The sequence below is a fragment of the Lontra canadensis genome, unplaced genomic scaffold (genome assembly GCF_010015895.1).
Source record: "Lontra canadensis isolate GAN:19392208 unplaced genomic scaffold, GSC_riverotter_1.0 scaffold11, whole genome shotgun sequence".
In the NCBI taxonomy this organism is placed as follows: Eukaryota; Metazoa; Chordata; class Mammalia; order Carnivora; family Mustelidae; genus Lontra; species Lontra canadensis.
The window spans coordinates 26,944,003-26,959,380 of NW_022631005.1; the positions used below are offsets into that span (position 1 = coordinate 26,944,003).

Sequence of the window (15,378 nt, forward strand, 5' to 3'; positions counted from 1 at the left end):
CAAGTGACCATCCAAGCAAGTACACAGGGCTCTCATGCAAGTTCAGGCTATAGGGAGTTCAATGGAGAATGTAGCTAATGTGCCTCGTGTTAGCGGAGTTTATGGTCTCTGCTGACAACATGGTGTGTCTGCGAGGACAGAGGGACCTGTGGGGCCACCCCTGTACTCCAAGATGATCCTAACATTAATTAGTGGTACAGAATCTGAGACGTTTCCTGGATCAACTTCAGTATGCAGCAGGGCCTTTCCAGGAAGAGAAAGGACCAGTAAAACTTTGCAGAGGTAAGGGAGGCACGCTTAGCTACATTATTTACTTACCTAATTCAATTTTTTAGTGTCTGAAGTCACAAAAGTTGTAACCAAGACAAACCAGGCTACAAGTACCATTTTAAAATGTCATCAGGCTAGCAGAAACATTAGACATAAATCAGGAGTTTTATTGTATTTGCAATTAAACAGATCAAATTTAATGTCCACAGAAAAGCTTTAAGTAATTAGTATGAAGATTAATATAGTGAAATGTCCCTGGTTTAGCAGGCCTCCCAAGCAAAGCTGAAATAAAGAATTGGGTATATAATCAAATAGCATGTGAATATTAATGCACAAAATCCTCCAAGTCCCCAGATCCCAGATGCAATTATTTTCTATTCACATTAATTGTTCCTAACAGATGACATTAATGACTTTGAGTTAAAATGTGTTCAAGGGAAGATTTTACAAGATCAATGCTATTTAGAAATAAGGTCACTTTTATAATTATTTGCTCAGATTTTAACCACTGCTCAACGTAATAAGGTTAACATGGTGATTGTTTTCTAATGTGGATATCAAAAGTTAATTTTCATACCAGCCAATAAGTGTATTGGATGATTCATGTCTTTCCTGCTACTTATTTTCCACCTACAACTTACTTTTTCCTACTACTTATTTCCCAGCACAGACTGACAAATTGTGAGAGCGTGATTATTATTTATAAGCTCCAGTTTGCATGTGTGTGTGTGTGTGTGTGTGTGTTGCCAATAAACTAGAATAAACTTTTTGGAGTTAGGCTATGTATTATCTAATCTAGAAACGTCAACTCCTTTGAGATTTAGCTGTCCAAGGCAGGATTTTGAAACAAACAATGAAGTCATGGCTATGCTATGTTTCTGCTTGTTTCCACCTAAAACTTCACTCACGCATCTTAGATCTTTCATCCTGAGATTTGCTTTCAGACATGGAAAGAAGCCGAAGTCTGACGCAGTCACGGACTGATGTTGAGATGCATGTGAGTCTCCCTCCTGCCTTCAGATCACTTGTTTAGGTTATTTTCCTTCCATCAAATATGATGTCACAAGTGAACCATAAAGCACATCCTTGAAGCGTTGTCAGGCAGATAAAAATACCTCCCTTTCTTGTGTTCTCTGAAATGCAATATCATGTCCCCCAGCTGATAGAGTAAGCAGAAAGTGTCACTCCCAGCAAAAATATCATAAATCTTTGCTTTGTCCCCAAGATACCTTTTTGGGTATTGATTACATCTCAAAGTCTCTGAGAAATGGTCAAGGAGTTTTTTATTAAAGCCCATGTCCTATATTATTCATCCTACTTTTATGATATATTATGTATGAACTTTTAAAAATTCATGGGCTGTACATTTTTTTCCTTTTGCTAGGGTTAGCTTTGTGCTTATTTGGCAAAACTTCAAGCAGTGTGGCTTTTAACTCTCATTGACATAAAGCAAGTAACTTGGAAAATACAAGAGCCAAATAAATGTGTAATGAAAAACATTAGGCCTAAAACAATGACGGATGAACATCTGTGGATAATTGGCTTTTGATTTTACTGTACAATTTTATCAATGTAGATAGGATATTCTATATCAAAGGTAAATATTCTCAGTTTAGATTGGAATTAAATTTCAATGGAATGCTGTCACTTTAAACATTCATGAAGACCATAATGGCATCCAATCTATCATAGGGCCCTAAGGTCAGGAATTTTTTAAGTGTGCAGTATTTACCCAAGAAACTCTTGCCATCATTCTCTCTGTCTCTCTCCTTTTTTAAACTGAAATTGTGGATTTTGTATTGCGTTTCTCAATAAGGATGTTAAAGCCTCTGAGTCACCCAAGGTAGTGATCTAAAACACAAAATGAGAAAAATTCATTTCAAGTAGTGCAAACAGGGGGTATTTTGCCGTGAATTCCACGTAGTAAAGATAGTGTTACAATAGAAACCACTATCCATTTTCTTGGGCAGAGAATAAGTTTAATAATAATCATTATCTGTTACAAATTTGAACTCTTCCCAGTTGGGTGCTTGGTGGTCAGTGTTCATCCAGTCCTGCTTGTCGTGAAGGCCTTATTTGTGCTATGGCAGGGGGGCTAGAACCTGGGCCCAATATTAGAATGTTGTACTGGCTGGGGGACCTTACGTAAGATCTTAATGCCTCCGTGCCTCAATTTCCCCATCTGAAGAACGAGCATAATGATACTTCTTTTCTGTTTCTGAAAATTGTGTTGAGGATGACATGACATAACCCATAAAATGCTGGCCCCACAATGCCTGCTAACAACACTGGGGCAATAATAAGATCTCTGCTGTTTAGTCCTCTTCCATTCTTCTTCAGACTTGGTACGGTGCCTCAGCCACATAACACCACAGCAGAGATGGGGAATGACACCAGACAGGTATCTGCTAGCATGTCTCTACAGAAACTCACATCAGGACTTCCAGAAACAAAGCACACCTGCACTTTTGGCTGTTGCTCAGTCCTTTTCTGGTGTGTGAGGCATCAGACAACACTGGTATAGTAAGAACAATATGGCGTCTCTTAGGGAGACTGTAAACTTAGGATTTACTTTGAGAGTCAAGACATATGTATCTTAACAAAAATTAATAGTAGCAGCACCTGGATGTTACTAAGCATTACTATATGCTAGGGCTGCTCACATTCACAGTGATCTTAGGTGGTCAGTATTTTCCTCATCTCCATTTTCAAAGAAAGAAATCAAGGCAAGGAAGGGTTATGTAACTTCCCCAAGGTCAAGGAGTTAGCAAGTGGAAGAGCCAGGATTTCAGCCTGGTACATGGCTTTAGAGTTCAAGCTCTCAGCCACACAACAGTTAGCTCTTCGCTGGAGTAGATAATCCTGCTTGATAATATTGTGCTGATGAAGGAAACTGCAGGAAAAAGGAGCTCGCGTTACAACCGTGATGTCTGAGGTCCTGGATCCCTTATTAAATTCAAACGCTGATTATTTAAGGTAGGGAAAATATAATGCCTTAGTAGGGAGGACTGGCCCTCTTCTTCTTTTTATTTTTTTTTAAAGATTTTATTTTTTTAATTGAGAGAGAGAGCGAATGTTACTGGGCCTGTCCATAAGCAGGAGGACAGACAGAGGGAGGGAAGAAGCAGACTTTCCTGCTGAGCTGGGAGTCCAACGTGGGGCTCTGTCCCAGGATCCTGGATGAGCTGAGCTAAAGGCAGATGCTTAACCAGCTGAGCCACCCAGGTGACCCTGGCCCTCTTCTTTGTAAGGAATTAGTCTGTAATTGCCCCAACACACACACTCTTTCTCACACACACACACACACACACACACACACACACACCCTCTCCCCAGTGCATGGCCCAGGGGTAGGCTTTGGCCATCCCCTTCATCCTGCTCCACACAGTCCCAATCAGGCTGTGAGGTGACACAACTCACTACCAAATAACCCACATAGGAGGTAGACCTCTCTCACAGCTTCCCCTGGGGGCTTTCTACTCGAAGTGCTGCACCAGCAGCATCGAAACACCTGGAAATGTCCCCACAATACGACATCTCTGATTCAACTTCAGCATGGCTGAATCAGAATCTGTGTTTAGCAAGATCTCAGATGTTATGTGTGCACAGTGAAGTAAAAGAAGCCTACACGTCCCTGCTTACTACCCCAATCCCATCTTCCTCTACACGACAGTGATGGGCCTTCCCCACCTCCCCTAAGTATCCTCATCCCATCCGGGCAGCTCACATTCACGGTCAAGGAAGAAGCAGCCGTTCCATGCAATACGTGCCCTCCTTAATACCCACCACCAAGCTCACCCAACCCCTCTCCCTCCTCCCCTTCAAGACCCTCAGTTTGTTTCTCAGAGTCGTATTGCATGGAACACTGGTTGTGGTGCATAAACAATGCGTTTTGGAACACTGAAAAAAAATATATTAAATTAAAAAAAAAAAAAAAGCCGCAGCAGTTCCTTCCTTTGCTAGCTCTGAGGTCAAATTTCCTGTCCTTTGAATCCAACATCATCCCAGAGGTACACACGTGGACAACAACTGGACAAGGATGCTTATGTGTAGAAAGAGGCCTGGGAATTGAGTTGAGTTGTAAGAACAGATATGTTGAGAGGTGGAGTGGGAAGGAACAGGTGGGGGAAGAGAGAGGGAAATCACACAAGCTTCAGTACTTTGGGGAAAGGTGGAGCACGAGCTGTAACCAGAAGCCACGCGGAGCGTGAAAAGAGGGTATTTTCTAGAAAAGTTTAGATCTGGATGGCCTCTCAGGACACAGACCCAGTCTCTCTCTGGAGAACAGACCTACCTGTCTGAACAGAGGCAGTCCTAAAGGAAACCACCTCCTCAGTTAATCAAACAACGAAAAAGGCAAGGGGTTTGGGGATGGCGGAAATGGAAAGCACCCAAGCAGAAGTGAAGTGTGATGTGTTACTTCTGAAAGCTGGTTCCGGGTGTGTGCAGGGGCTGGCGCGTCAGTGTCAGGCGAGCCCACGCAGCGGCACCACTGCTTGTAGGCATCTGTCATGAGACAAATACAAACTCCCCTTAACTAAGCCACATGCACCAATGAACAGGGTCGTACATCAACAGATATTGCTGAATGCTCAATTTTAAGACAACTTTCTTCTTTCAGTGATACTCAGAGCTGGATTTTTAGCAGTTGGGGAAGAGAGTAGTAAAATTGCTTGGCATTCTTAGATCACTTAAAAGGATTGTTTTGCAGCAAAAATGAAGTATTGATAGCAGGCAGATGCCTGATATGAAAATCTAACTTTATGAAGCATTATGGATATTGATTAGAGGGGAAATTAAACATAGCCTCTGTACATACATGGGAGGCTAGCATGTCCCCTGAGTACTCCCAGGATAGCACACTTTGCCTTCCTCGAACAGGTGTTTGGTCACCGTCAGTTGGAATTGCATTTGGAGAATAGCAATAAGTACTCAGGTACTAAAGGCACCAGTAAAATGTCAATAAATTGCATAAGTAAGAAGCTTTGCCATTCTGCAAATGACACGAAGACAGATGGTTCCCCATCAAAGAGTTTCTGAGACAAGCTTTATATAGATAGGAGACTGGAATGAGGCCGTAAGGAGAGACTTTGTTCTTGTGATCAGGATGCTAAATTAATTTAGCTTGGCCAAATCTTGGAGCTTCATCTGTTACATTAAGAGCTGAGAAGGTGGCTGTCAAGATGTGCTGGGATGTTTACAGCTTTGTCGCCTGTGCCTCTACCCCCTAGAGTTTTAACCTCGTGGATCTTTTGTGTGGAATCCAAATCTACTCAATGTGACAGTTTTTATCATTTGGACAGCCAGCTGATATGAAAAGTTCTATAGCCTTTACAATAGAACCTCATGATTCCTCACTGGTGTTCCACTGGACATGGCTTCCTGGGCATTTGAGTCCTGATTTGGAATGATGCTGTCAGAGCCATAGGGGACCCTGGGAGTAATGTGGTAGAGCTGTTACTCCCCCTCCCCCCCCCCACTGCAAAGGAAGACCCTGAGGTCCATGGAAGTTAAATGCATTCTTTGCTCAATATCTCATACCAGTGGCAATGTGACGTCCAGGTCCCTAGACTCCCAGTCTAGTGCTCATGTTCTTGAACCCTACAGCCAAAGATGTTACTCTTGTCTTTTTTTTTTTAATATTTTACTTATTTATTTGACAGAGAGAGAGAGAGAGAGAGAGATCACAAGTAGGCAGAGAGGCAGGCGGGGGCGGGGGGCGGGAAGCAGGCTCCCTGCTGAGCAGAGAGCCCCATGCGGGGCTCCATCCCAGGACCCTGAGATCATGACCTGAGCTGAAGGCAGAGGCTTAACCCACCGAGCCACCCAGGCGCCCCAGATGTTACTCTTGTCTTTATGCTTCTGGACCATTAGTCTTGTCTTGATATTGATCTGATTCTTTGACCAATATGCCTGGTTAAAGTGGGAAGTTTCCATTGTGGTAATTCTGCCTAATGGTGAGGGCAGCACACCTACTTAGACCTGGTACTGTGCTATACACTTCCGACCTGGAGCCCCATTTGGTCTTTGCAGTAACCCCATAAGGTAGTCAGTATTATCATTATTCACTTAAAAAAAAAAAAAGTGTAGCTCTAAGGGATTAAATAATTCCTCCGAGTGTGTTAGTAAGAGGCAGAGCCAAGATTGGAACCCCTGGTCTGTCTGACCCAAAAGCTTTGCTTCTCACCACTGGGCTACCTTCGCTCTAATGTTAACTTGGTATCTGCTGTCCCCAAAGTAAAGCTCTCACTCAGAGCTCTCCTGCTTTTTTAGGAATGTCAGCTGAGTGCAAAATCAGGAGTCCCTGCTTTGAAATGTCCTGGTTTGGGGGTTGTCATCCCTGGTCGTCTCTGTCCCCGAAACAGCTGCAGCAGCAGTGAGCTGTCTCTTTCGAGCACATGCAGCGAGTACTCCAGTGGCTCCTCCTACACATGGCATGATGGGAAGAACCTCAGGAAAAGGGTAAGGCCTCCTTTCAAGGCACTTGAGCATCAGAGCGAGCCAGAAAAGAATCCTCTTCCGGTCTCAAGGTGGAAGGTGGGTGGAGGGCTCAAAAAAGAATGCCCATTTGCTGAGAACCTGTTCATTCACTCCCCACAAAACTAGACACGGGGATCTCATTTCCTCCATTATATGGGAGAGGAAGCCTGTTCAAAAAGGTTAAATCGCTTGCCACAAGTCACACAGCAAGTGAGGAGTGGAGGGATGATTTGACCCAAATGACTTAGATGGCATGGGAGGGAGTTTGAGGGAGGAAGAATTTTCCTTCTGTGCTTTGCTGGAGCCCACCAAACTCCTAGATTTATGTCAAGTTGGAACCTAGAGCCTAATGGAACTGACTACACTTCAGACCAACTCAGACATTTCCAATTAGTTTTATGGACACCCTCTATCACTGTGATGCTCAGAGAGACTTGTTAATGTCCACCACAAATGAGAGCGAGTGAGGCCACTTGCCAAGCCAACCAAGACAGAGCATCCCTTGGGAACTCAAAAGAGAATCCCCCCCACCAGACAATAGGGAGGGTGGTGCATCAACTCAGAATAAATGACCAAAACTTTTGAAAGTATCATTAGCTTTGTCGGAATTTACTACTCAAGCATAGCATGTATTATATTGACCTCCTTTACTCAATTTTATAGCCTCATAAAACACTAATTGACTATAAATTGGAGGGTGGTATGGCAGAGAAAGTACCGTGGTAGGTGACAGGGACCATGGCTTCCAGGTTATTAACTAAGTCCTGCTGCTCCACGGCTCCCATCTGTAAAGGGGACCTGCACAACCGTAGATTCCTTCAGGCTCTGAACAAACATCTTTGGACACTGGGGAAAGCCAAGTGTTTGGAATAGCTATCTTTGCAGCTTCCTGATATTGAAGAAAAGCAGAGTACACAAGCATGGAAACCCTGAATCAGAAGGTTTGGAGGTCATTTTTCTATCATTCGTGTAAACTCCATTTACGATTTGGAAGCATAGAAACCAGGAGGACTCTGTAACTGGCAGAAAATAGTAGTGAGGGGGTAGCTTTGTTATTCTCTGAACAAGAACTTGGAAAAAAATTTCGAACTTGAATTCAGAGCTTATTCCCTTGGACTCAGCCTCCTGATACAAAGTGTGTATATTATTAGAGTTGTTCCTTCTGAGCAGATGTTCAAAGTTCTGAATAATGATCGCTGGGGCTTGGCTCTTAATACACTGGGAAGCCCGGTCAGGGATGTTCGAGTCTTTGTGATTGTAACTGGCTTCATGGCCGCTGCTCTCCTCTCTTGGTGTACCCCCTTTCCCCCGCTCCTTCTCAGAGCCTTTATCTTGTGTTTCTTTGCCTTGCTTTGACTTTCTTTTCTTTATTTCTTTTTTTTTTTCCTGAAATTCTCCTAATTTGAATAATCCTTGATCTTAAAAGGAAACCTCTTCCCTGAAAACGAGAAATTAAGTTTTTATTCACTTCGTGCATACTCAGGTTACCGTGATCTCGAGATGTCATAGGGAAAAGTCCTAGTTCTCAAGGACCCAGCAAACTGGATCCACTCCCATAGAGGCATTTACATTTATATTATTTCAGGAACATCTACAGTGTTCACCATGTGCCACATACTTATTTAGTATTCACTTACATAATAAACTCATAGAATATGAACTTGAAGGGGACTACAATATTAACTTACAGAATAACAAATATATGACCAATGGTTCTTCTATAATTCACAAGTATTTTTTTTTTAATATTGTTCTGTATGGAAACAGAAAGGAAGCCTGCAGGAGATACATTAGGCTGCCCTACTTGGAGGAATCTGGGTCTAAGTCACAAGTACTTACCTGACCCACGCAGCCTTGAAAGTATTTCACAAGTATTAGCTCATTCAGTGCTCGTAAGAACCTAGTTAAATAGATTCCCCTATTTCCCTATTATACAGATGAGAAAATGGAGGTGCTAAGAACTAAGTAGCCAGCCAAAGATCTCATAGCTGGTAAGTAGCAGAGCTGGCAAGATGGTTCCAGAATCACCCTCGCCATTCTGCTCTGGTGGCTTTGTTAAATCAGCCATGTTTGGGATGGGTTTGTTATATTAAGACAAAGAATGTCCTTTAAAACAAAACAAAAAACAATCAAAAAAAACCTGTGTAGAACTGTAATTGACCAGTCCAGAAATAAGAAAGGACTTTGGGCATCAAACCCAGGCCACTGCTTTCCCAGGAGCACCCTTCAGCTAATTTCACCGCTCCCCGGAATAGCCGTTTTCCAAGCAAAGCCTGAAGCTGCCTATGGAAATTCCAGCTCCTGCCGCCATCTCTCCCACAGGGGATGCATGCTTTTTTTTTTTTTTTTTTTTTTTTTCCATTTTCCAGAGTGTTCCAAACTTTTCTCAGGTTATTAGATACCATAACATCCTATGGAAAACTGATTGAGGAATGTGACTAATCTCACAGGATGGAGAGCCTGGGGCCCTGGGAGGTTTGCAGCCACTGGCCCTAGGATGAATCAGACTACAGGGGCGACAGGCTGTGAAGAGGCAGCAGGAGGCGGGCTGAGCACATCTTCCACGGGTTGAACAAATCTGCCTTTTTCAAGCTCTTGCAGGGTACTTTTGCTGGCTCCTCTTCTTATTGTGAATATGCCTCTCAGGATTATGAAAATTCTTAGACATCCTAACAGTGGCAGCCTGCCCACATTGGTCCTTAATACCCAGACTCACTAACAGGATTTCTCCTGATGTCCAAAGAAGTTTTTAATGGTATAAAGGAAAAGAGAGGAAAGGGGAAGCATCACCAAACAACATTTATCCACAGCAACTTCTGACCCTGGAGAATTTTGTGAAGAAAATATATCATTTGACTTAAAAACAATAAACATAGATAAAAAAAAAAAACAAATAAACATCATATGTTATTGCTGATAGCAAGCGTCATTTTAACAGAAATGTCTTAGATGCAAACAGATGTTCACCACTTACAAAAAAAACCAAGGCTCCAATGTAAGTTTCTGACACTTTTCAACCTCTGCATAGGAGCACATGATCTGTGCTCAGTTATGGGACAGGGGCAGCTGGTGTAGAGATGCCAAAGGGGGTTGTGCTCTAAGCCAGGATGGGCACAGAGCACACATCTAAAACCACCAGATTCACTCACCCAAGTTCTTCCCCATTAACCATATAGCCTTTAAAAAAAAAAAGAAGAAGAAGAAGAAGACGACGACTGAGGTCAGTGCCCAAATCCCACTGATTTCCCGGAGTCTTAGTCTGTGATTAACCTCTGCGGGTTCCATTTAGGAGAGGGATGTGAGGATAACCTACGATCTCTATTATGACACTGACTAATATAGAGGAGAGAATGGAGGTTGAGTTTGGCTCCAGTAACCTGGCAACGCCTACAGGCATGCAGGCTCCAGAGCCAACCTATAGCCTGGGTGCAAATCGCCACACCACTGCTTTGGAGCTGAGTCATAGGAAGAACCTGGGCAACCAGGGCAGAAGGCATTGTTCCAAGTCTTCCTTAACTGTGTGATCTCCAACAGACTAACCATGCTGCCTCTCAGTTTCCTCCCTAGTAAAACAGGGTTGATAATGTCTTCCTCACGGTGTTGTTCTGAATATTAAATCAAAGCCCTGTTCCAGTGGTTGCTACGCAGCAGACGCTTGGGAAATGCTAGCTTTCTCCTTCTGCCCCACCACTTCTTGTTAGCAGTACTATGAAAAAAAGGAAGGTCTGTGCAGGATATAATGCTTTTTCTGTGTCGTTTCTTGGTCAAAACTAGCCCTGGTATTTGGAATGGTATGATGAACAGGAAATTGACCTTTCTTGGTAGGTGAATCATTACCATAGGGTTCTAACAGCCAAGGAACGTCCCACTGTTAGATATATATGTAAGTGTCTCACAGATGTTCCCCTTTGACCAAATAAAGTCCTGAAGTCACAGAAGTATCAAACCTTAGAGTGGAAGGGACCATAGAGATAGGGACCAACTTGCTTTTCCATTTGCCCTCTCTACCTCTCAGAAATACTATACGGTGAGGCTGTATCTGGTTATTTCCTAAGTGTACCTTGAACCTATCTTCATGATTCAGGTCTTTGCCACCCCACTTCTACCCAGAAATCATTTCCCCCACTTATCAACTAAGACAAACTTACCCTTCATTCAAGGGCTAGGTAGGTTTTAAAAAAACAAAATCAAAACAAAGCAAAAAACTCCTTATATACATTTCATGGTTTTTCTTAGCAGAGGTTTGATTTCTCTCCTCTGAATTTCTGGAGTTCCTACTACATTTGTATTGGTCAATTATAAAACACAAATACACTTGGGTATTGCTCCCTTGACTTCTGGCTATTTGTACCCTGTCTCCTCTCCCCTGCTGATCCCCATGCTCCTCGAGGACAGGCTCCTTACCTACTACTTCATTATACCGTGGGTTCCTTAGCTCAGAAGCTGGCAAAACAGAGATTGGCTACATTGTTAATGATTAATTTGCATTAAATAATTAAAGTGTGCATTTATAGATGAACACTTAACTGCTAGAATCAAGTCTAATGACAGACTTTTCCTTTTTACAGTTGTGATCCACGTGGTTCAGTGATTTCTGATACCTACTTTTCTTTCCTAGAAATCATCACAAAACTGGGATAAAAGGCTAAGTATTGACTCTTCACTCCCGAGTGGCTTTGCTAGTCCTACAGATGAACTACCTCCAGCTCGTATCAAGGAAAGTCACATTTTGGAAGGACTGAGAAAGCTACAGAAGCGAAAAGTGCTACTTGAACCCCCATCGGTGATAACCAAATGGGGTTATAAAGATTGCATGAACTCCAATGAAGGGATATATTCTCCAGGAATTAAGAGCAGCAGCCTCAAGGACTATCCCCCCTGCAAACCAGCTGACAGGAGGAGTCCCTGCAAGGAGCCCCACGAGACATTTGTTTATGACACAGATTCCCACGATGATGCCGATGAGGACTCTTCCTCCTTACCCTTGCTCCAGGCAGCTCCAAGCCGGGGCTGCAGGCTGCATAGTCGTAAATTAACCCACAGTGTTTCTGACAGCCTATTTGGCTGGGAGCCGAATAGAAAACACTTTTCAGAAGGCACATCCTCAGTTTACCCAAGGGAAAAGCCTGAAAAGCTGGCCAGTTGTGCCAGCAAATGCCCCTTGGAGAGGAAGCTATGCCCGCATGCACAGACGCCTCAGGTACGGAGAGAGAGGGAACCGTGTGACCCTGGTTCTGGCCATGTGGCTCTCAGTCTCCAGCTTTCAGACACCGATGACAATGAAGCCCTCAACGAGTTGCACATAGGTAGCAGTGACGAGAAAAGCCCTTCAGACTTGTCACTGACTGTCGACACTGACAAGTCCATGGAGAATCTGGACATCCTCATGGGATTTGGAAAATCTCAACATGGGTCTCCTGAAGAGGAGGAAAAACAAGTGCCCATCCCCTTAGAGAGTCGGCCAAAGACATTTAGCTTCATTAAGCAGCAGAGGGTTGTAAAAAGGACTTCTTCAGAAGAATGCATTACTGTCATCTTTGATGCCGAAGACGGGGAGCCCATTGAATTCAGCTCTCACCAGACAGGCATTGTCACTGTTACCAGAAATGAGATTTCCATCAACCAAGCCCCTACTGGACCCAAGGCAGAACACACTGAACTTTCACCTCAGGGAATTGCTCATTTACAGCCGGGAGCTGCTGCAAGAGACTACACTTTCCTAAAGAGACCTGAAGAGGAAACCAAGAAGAACATTCCAAAAGGTGACATAGATAACATTGCGGTGGCCCGCAATGGTTCCTTCAGCCCCAGGACAGTAACACAAAGTCCTCAGAGACAAAGACCGGGCAAACCAACATTGAATTTGTCATGCCAGAGTAGTTCTAGGTCTTCGGTGTCCATGGGTATCTATCAAAAGCAGAGTCTGACAAAAGTACCTGCCAGGGGCAAGGCTTCACCTCAGAAGTCAAAAATAATGGAGCCCGAAGCCTCAGCAAGAGTCCCCTCCTCTGGCCCCGTGTCTCTTGAAAAATCTCCAGCCTTAGCTCCTAGGAAACTCTCGCGATTTAAGAAGACTGAGGGCCCAGCACCCCTTTTTGATTTACATACGGATTCACACATTCCAAAACACCCCAGCCAACTGCCTCATGGCTCCAAAATGTCCAGCAGAAAGGACTGGGTCCCGTGCTCCAAGAGTCAGATTCCAGCGTCACAGTTGCTGCCAAGGTCCCTCACTGAGCCTAGTGATAATGGAGAATCCCCGACGAGGGACAAACACTGTGACTCTGGGCCAGAGGCAGGGGTGAAGTCACCTTCCCCCCCACCCCCTCCAGACAGGTCAGGCTCCCTTCTCATCAGGCCCAGTTACGACTATTTGCCACCACCCTCATCAGCCAAGCCTGAAACTAGGGTCCCCAGTGAAGCAGCAAGGACTATGTACAAATCCCCCCCTCCGAGAGGACCCTCTGCTCCTATTATTTCTTCTAATCAGATCCTGGCAGAAGTGCCAGGGAAGAAACCTTCTGTGGCCTTCAGAAAGCCTGTCTTCACTCACCTTCCACCCTCCACAGAAACAGTGATTCAAACCAGGTGTTCCGCACATACCCCCTCTAGCTCCTTTGTTGTGATGGCCCCAGGGCCCCCAAAGGTCTCCCCAAAGAGAGGTGTCCCCAAAACTCCTCCTCACCAAATGCTTGGGACCACACAAATGGACACTGGGTTACGGACTCCCAAGAATTGTCCTTCAGCCCATGAGCCACTGGAAATCCTGTCCCCCAAAAGTGTGTCTCCAGGAAGAAAAGGACAGCTGAATGACTGTGTCCCCACATCACCTAAGCCTTCCTTCTTAGGGGTGAATGAGGCACCATCATCTCAGGTTAGCAGTCACTCATCATCACCATCTTCCAAAAGCCATAACACCCCATATGGTTGTCCAAACGCTCATGAGAAAGGCCTGAAAACTCGCCTCCCAGTTGGGCTCAAGGTTCTCATGAAGTCTCCCCAGTTACTCAGGAAAAGTTCCACGGTGCCAGGGAAACATGAAAAAGACAGTCTGAATGAAGCCTCTAAAAGTTCTGTGGCTGGCAACAAGTCTAAGCCCGAGGACGCCGGGAATCCAGTGAGCCTGGAGACCATAACGGATGAAAGAAATGTGACTCCACTGGGTTTTCAGGCACAAGACAGGCTGCCTGAAGGGATTCCTCTGGATACAGCAATGCCAGAGTCATTAGAAAACAGCATCCCTGGGGCTGATGGAAAAGATGGGGTAGAAAACAAGTCTGTGAAAAGATCCCTCTCCTCCAGTAAGCCACACCTAAAACCAGCCCTAGGCATGAATGGGGCCAAAGCCCGCAGTCAGAGTTTCAGCACTTACTCAGGAGACAAACCCCCTACACCCCCCGTGGAAGGGCCCAGCAAAGTTCGAACTCAGATTATCACCAACACTGCTGAGAGAGGCAATTCCCTCACCCGGCAGAGTTCCTCGACGGAAGGCTTGCCCAAGACCCCTTCTGCCCCCATGTCTGATGGTCTTCCCAGTGCTGGGAGGCCTCTGGGGCATCCCTCCTCCAGGCAAGGCTCCCCCATGAGTACAGGCAGCTCCAGCAGCCAGCATGGGAGCCCAAGCAAGTTGCCTTTGAGAGTCCCTCCCAAATCCGAAGAGCTCCCCACCCCATGTGGAATGGAAGATGAGCAGGGTTACCCCGAGGGAGGGGACAGTGAGGCTGTCCCTGAGGAAACAAGCAGCGACCACTACAGATATCCACCCACCCCAACAGACTGCCCACAAGCCCTGCAGAATCCTGGGAGGACACAGCATCCAACCAATTTTGAACCGAGCAGGACATCCAAGCTAGAGACTTCTGGAAGGTGTCCAGATACTTCTACAACCAGGACTGGCGCTGTGAGCCCTGAAGCCCCCCTCTCACCTACAATTGAAGAAAAGGTCATGTTGTGCATTCAGGAAAATGTGGAAAAGGGCCAAGTGCAAACAAAGTCCCCCTCTGTGGAAGCAAAGCCAAAGCCCGGGCCTTCTTTTGCCAGCTGGTTTGGTTTTCGGAGTAGACTTCCAGCTCTCAGTAGCAGGAAAATGGATGTCTCCAAAACCAAAGTGGAAAAAAAAGATGCAAAAGGTTTAGGGTTTGGAAATAAACAACTAAAATTGGAGAAGAAAAAAGAGAAAAAGAAGCCTGAGCTGCAGCGTAAAATAGAAAATGAACTTACCAGGAACACCAAGGTGGCAGAGAGTCCAGACAGTAGTTTACGAAGCAAAAATGATCTGAAAACACCGCAAGGCATTTATGACCAAATGAAGTTTGAACCAAGAAATAGACCCAGCCCTGTTACATGTTCTACTAAAGATACGTTTATGACGGAACTTTTGAACAGGTAACGTGTTGGCGAAGGGAGGATGTGAAATGTCAGGGGGCTCCCCCCACCAAAACAAGGAGAGTTGTTGACTTCCCACCCAGTAAATCCCAGTCAAGCATGTTTTCATACAAGCAGAAGTGCAGAATAGCAGCCTTTTCTACATTAGCCAGAATTTAAACAATGAAATAAAAGTTAGCAATAAAATGATAATTTAGTCCATGTTACTTTGTTAACCAAACCAGTGGTCTTTGAAATTAAAGA

At 44.6% G+C, this 15,378-nt stretch overlaps 1 protein-coding gene across 3 annotated transcripts in view; it reads left to right on the forward strand.

The window, feature by feature from the left end:
- Positions 1-15,378, forward strand: part of NCKAP5 (NCK associated protein 5) — a 182,512-nt gene that overhangs the window by 62,771 nt on the left and 104,363 nt on the right. For 2 of the 3 annotated variants that reach the window (XM_032856184.1, XM_032856185.1), the window contains exons 2-4: positions 1,166-1,267; positions 6,544-6,732; positions 11,369-15,135. In XM_032856184.1, coding sequence (XP_032712075.1) covers positions 1,217-1,267; positions 6,544-6,732; positions 11,369-15,135 — 4,007 coding nt within the window. In that variant the 5' untranslated portion in view covers positions 1,166-1,216. The remainder of the gene's footprint in view (positions 1-1,165; positions 1,268-6,543; positions 6,733-11,368; positions 15,136-15,378) is intronic. The other variant, XM_032856186.1, reaches the window with a different exon arrangement.